The sequence below is a fragment of the Nannospalax galili genome, unplaced genomic scaffold, assembly GCF_000622305.1.
Source record: "Nannospalax galili isolate Female #2095 unplaced genomic scaffold, S.galili_v1.0 scaffold259, whole genome shotgun sequence".
NCBI lineage: Eukaryota > Metazoa > Chordata > Mammalia > Rodentia > Spalacidae > Nannospalax > Nannospalax galili.
The window spans coordinates 1186344-1191618 of record NW_008344750.1 but is presented as its reverse complement, the minus strand read 5'-3'; the positions used below and the strand labels follow the sequence as shown (position 1 = coordinate 1191618).

Genomic DNA, 5275 nt, shown 5'->3' with positions numbered 1-5275 from the left:
CCGGGGGGGGGGGTCATTGTCCAGGCTCATCTCTGAAGCGGGGCAGGCCTGACCTGGGAGAACAGGCTCAGCCAACTGACCCTGTGGCTCTTGTTTCTGTTTCAGGCATATTTGCACTCCATGTGCATCATCCACCGGGATCTGAACTCACACAACTGCCTCATCAAGTTGGTATGTCCCATCTTTTGGCCTGGCCAGAGCCTCCCTGGGGCCATCCCTTCTAACTTCCTGGTCACAAAAGAAGCTGACTATCTTCTCTGGCTTCAGACCAGACACACTGCCTAGGGGCTCCTGTTTTATCCTGCCTGCTGCCTCCAAAACCTTCCCACCTTCTGGAAGTTCCTAAACACATGCAGATACAATTTCACCCAAATCCCCTTGGCTGTAGTCCTCGAAATCATTTTATTAGAAAGACTCTGGGCTGGGGATGTAGCTTAATGTAGAGCACTTGTCTACCATGCAGAAAGCCTTGGGCTCAGTCCCCAGTATCACTTAAAAGTGTATGTGTCTGGGAGCAGGGGAGGGCATGATGTTAAATTCCTCATCTGCCTATAGAACTCTATCAGTCTACCTAGTTTTGCTTTATAACAATCCCCTAAAGCAGCCTTGGCACCTGAAACATCCTGAGGCCACAGAGCCCTTAAATTTATAGTAGCCAATTTATGGGAGGCCAGCATTCCTCCCATAACCCCTCAGCTGTATTTGGAACCCTCAGCTGTAGTTGGTGGGTGTTTTGGGGTTTTTTTTGGTATTTTTGTTTGCTTGCTTGTTTGTTTTTTTGGTCTTTTTGAAGCAGGGTCTCCTGTAGTCCCAGCTGGCCTGAAACTATGTAGACCAGGCTGGCCTTGAACTCAGAGAGATCCGCCTGCCTCTGCCTCCCAAGTGCTGGGATCAAAGGCATGCACCACCATACCCAGCATCACAATACTTTTTCTCCTGCTGACTTCCTGTGTCCACTGACTGGCCCTGGCTCCACCCTTTGGGCCACCATCAAATAGTCTCCATCCCTTTTCACATGACTGCTCTGTAGCTATCCAAGGACTTTACCTCCCCCAATCCCCACACTGCCTCGTTCTTGTCTCTTAACCTATTCTGGCAACTACCACAAATCTTTTTTAGGACAAGGCAAAACAGAGTAAAGATGAAATGCAGGACATCCTGTCCCACCTCTTATACTCTCCAGGCTCTGGAGCCCTACCTCTCCAGGGCTTCCTCTTTGGCTTGGTATCTGCTATGGGCAGATACCTGCCTGAAACACAAAGGCCCAGTCACAGCCACCATAGAGCTTTCTGCTGTGACTCCTTCACTTATGCAGCTTTACTCCCCTTCTCAGTGGCCTCTAGTGCCTGTGCCCACACCGCAGGGACAGGTTTGAGAATGCCCTTACTAGTTCCTGACCTGGCCCTTCTCCTACCAGGACAAGACTGTGGTGGTAGCAGACTTCGGACTGTCACGTCTCATAGTGGAAGAGAGGAAAAGACCCCCGATAGAGAAGGCCACCACTAAGAAACGCACCTTACGCAAGAGTGATCGTAAGAAGCGCTACACTGTGGTGGGCAACCCCTACTGGATGGCCCCTGAGATGCTGAACGGTGAGTTCTGAATCCCTGGAGGGGAAGCTGCCAGATGGAGGATGAGAGCCACATCTTAAACTGAGCACCATGAGCCTGTGAAATATAAGGTCAGACAGTTAAAACTAGAGGCTGGCTGTTTTTAACCTTCTCTAAGCCAGGCCTCTTTCCCAAACTCAGAGCTGAGAGCTGATCAGCATGCCATCCTGGGCCTAGGGTGAGGTCTGACTGGCCTTTGAGTTCAAAGGGTAGCTTGTTCACTGCTCCAGCTTCAGTCTCCTCTCTCCCCATAGGTGACTCAAATGTGGTGCCCCCTGGTGGATAATACTCAAATCAGATGGGACTGCTGACTGGCATTCTTGACACACACAGCAAGGTTGTCAGGCTTCAGAAATGGTAGAACACAACCTTGTTCATTCAGTGGCTTGCCCCGGAGCCTGCATGAACCTGAACCTGGGTGCCATTTTTTATGCATGCAGTTCTATTCTGGGCAATGTGTACTATAAGACTGTTCCAAGGAAGGTCACCTAGGGCTGAGGAAAGATGATTTCCAAGTGACACCTATCCTGGGACACCTTTGGACTATCCCATAGGACTTGTTCTAGCCCTGATTCTTAGCTGTGGCTTGGCTTGACCCAAAACACAATGCAGGCAGGTAAAACACTTCAACTTAACAGCCTGTTCTCCCCTCTTCCCCAAGGAAAAAGCTACGATGAGACAGTGGATGTCTTCTCATTTGGGATCGTTCTCTGCGAGGTGAGCTCTGGCTTGGAGGCCATGTTTGGAGCAACAGGCCTAACAGCTCTGCCCTGCCTCAGATCTGGGCTCCCCTCCTAGGGCTGGATAGCTTGCCATGAAATCAACAGTCAGACAGCAGTACAAATCAGTATCTCTCAAAACAATCAAATAGACACATTAAAAAGCTTCTTTGATTCCCACAGAGTTATGTGTGAGAAAAGAGAGGAGAGGACAAAGGATGGGTTAGAATAACAAAAGGTTTAGGCCGATTGTAGTGGCACACACCTTTAATCCCAGTACTCAGGAGGCAGATTAGCAGAGCTCTTGGAGTTCAAGGCCAGCCTGGTCTACAAAGCAAGTTCCAGGCCAGCTGGGGCTATAGGGAGACATAATGAAAGGTTTTTAAAAAGTTGTTTCCTTCAGTAGCTAGCTGTTGAACATCTGCCATCTACAAAGAATTAAGCTGATACCAAAGGGTTTCAGGCATTAACCAAACCTACTCCCTCACCTCACAGAGCCTTGACTCTTTCAGAAGACATAGCCACAAGGGGCCATGGGTGGGGTGGGATGAGGGGAAGCTGCCAGCCTGTAGGTACCGACTGTGAACACTGCTTCTGCTGTACTGAGGCCTTTCCTAAACCCTCCTTAGTGCAAAGAGAGGTCTCAGCAAGGTGAGGAAAGATGGAGGCTCGTAGCTGCCTTCTAACCTAGGTTTTTACTACTCCCTCTTCTGCACACCTGTCTATTCACACCAGCATCACAGCCATGTAGCTGTAGTCTCTGTAGTTCTTCGTGATGGACCATCTTCTCACTTGCAGATCATTGGGCAAGTATATGCTGATCCTGATTGCCTGCCCCGCACACTGGACTTTGGCCTCAATGTAAAGCTTTTCTGGGAGAAGTTTGTCCCAACAGACTGCCCCCCAGCCTTCTTCCCACTGGCCACCGTCTGCTGCAAACTAGAGCCTGAGAGCAGGTTAGTGTCTCATCCCTTCCTCCCAACTCACAGGATCCTCCTAAGGTCCTGAGAAGCTCTCCCCAGCCTTAGGCCATCCCATGTCCCGCCTAAGCACAAGCAGTGGCAGAAGCCTTGCGCTCAAGAGTATAGACTGCTAACCACTGCAGCTACCTGGCAGCTCTGACATACCACACTGGGAAAGAGAGGTGAAATAGTAACAAGTGAGCTGGACAGGACAGCCATAGCCTTTAAAAGATGGTTTTAGTTGGCTGTGGTAGCACATACCTGTAATCCCAGCACTTGAGAAGCAGAAGCAGGTTGGATCTCTGTGATTAGGAGGCCATCCTGGTCTACATAGCAAGTTCCAGTCCAGCTGGGGCTACAGGGAGAACCTGTCTCAAAAAGACTATTTTGTTTGGGTTTTTTATTTTATTTTATGTTATGTGTATAAGTGTTTTGCCTGCATGTATGGAAGTACACCACACACATGTGGTGCCCACAGAGGCCAGAAAAGAATGTTGGATCCCCTGGAACTGAAGTTAACAAACATTTATGAGCTGCCATGTGGGTGCTGGGAACCAAATTCAGGTTGTCTGTAAGAGCAGCCAATCCCTTAACTTCAGAGCCATCTTTCCAGCCCCCAAAAGACAACTTTTTTAAAGAAGAGAATTTTGCATAGGCCTGTGGATCAATGGTAGAGTGCTTTGGTTTGACATGAATGAAGCCATGGGTTCAATTCTCAACTGGGGGAGGGCCTCAAGGGTTGGTGGTATGATTCAGAGATAGAGGATTTACCTGACCAAAAAGCAAATAATTTTATGTGACTTTTATCTTAATAAATTCCTTGTAATTGTTAAATAGGGACTGGGGATGTAGTTCAGTTTGGTAGGATACTTGGGTAGTATGTATGAATTATTGGGTTGATCCCCAGCACTGTATAAAACTGAGCATGGTAACAGACACTTCTGATCCCAGTCAGTAGCAGGAAGATCAGAAGTTCAAGGCCAGCCTCAGCTACATAAGACCCCATCTTTTTTTAAAAAAAAAAAATTTAATTTAAAAAGGATTTTCCAACATCTACTATTGTAAAGCTGAAATATGCTGGTGGGAAAATCTTTATCTTGTTCCTTTATAGGCCAGAAAACTGCAATCCTCCATTGTAAGAGTTGTAAGAAAGATTATACTACTACATAAAACCAGCACTAGGAGATGAAGGCAGGAGGATCAGGAGTTGAAAGCCAACCTGGGCTACATGAGACTTACCTCAAAAAAAATTAAACAGGGCTGGAGAGATGGCTCAGCAGTTAAGAGCACTGGCTGCTCTTGCAGAGGATCTGGGTTTGTTTCCCAGCAACCACATGGCAGCTAGCAATCATCAGTAACTTCAGTTCCAAGGGATCTGATGCCCTCTTCTGGCCTCTGTGGGCATTGCACACACTTGGTACACATACACACAGACAAAACACTCATATACATAAAATAAATTTAAAATAAAAACAGTAAGCCAGGCATGGTGGTGCACGCCTTTAATCCCAGCACTTGGGAGGCAGAGGTAGGCAAATCTCTGTGAGTTCAAGGCCAGCCTGGTCTACATAGTGAATTCCAGGACAGCTGGAGCTACAGGGAGACCCTGTCTCAAAAAGACCAAAAAATAAAAATAAAAACAATAAAAAAAGATTCTCAGGCCAGACATGGTAGCACTTGGGAGGCAGAGGCAGGTGGATCTCTGAGTTCAAGGCCAGCCTGGTTTATGTAGTGAGTTCCAAGCCAGCTGGGGCTACAGGGAGAACGTCTCAAAAACACCAAAAAAAAAAAAAAGACTCAGAAAAGGCTACACCCATGCCCTTGGCATGTGTCTTACTTTCTTCCTGAATACCTCCTTTTAACCCACTTGCTTAAATGTATATTTAATAAAACCCCAACTGTGTATCATTAAGTAAAATAAAATAGGGGCTGGAGAGATGGCTCAGCAGTTAAGAACACTGGTTGTTCTTGCAGAAGACTGGAG

General features: G+C 47.4%; 1 protein-coding gene across 4 annotated transcripts in view; it reads left to right on the top strand.

Annotated features, from left to right (window-relative positions):
- Nucleotides 1–5275, top strand: part of Limk2 (LIM domain kinase 2) — a 77259-nt gene that overhangs the window by 67741 nt on the left and 4243 nt on the right. For all 4 annotated transcript variants that reach the window (XM_008841018.3, XM_017800112.2, XM_017800114.2 and 1 more), the window contains 4 exons: nt 106–171; nt 1418–1592; nt 2272–2327; nt 3128–3285. In XM_008841018.3, the coding sequence (XP_008839240.1) occupies nt 106–171; nt 1418–1592; nt 2272–2327; nt 3128–3285 (455 nt within the window). The remainder of the gene's footprint in view (nt 1–105; nt 172–1417; nt 1593–2271; nt 2328–3127; nt 3286–5275) is intronic.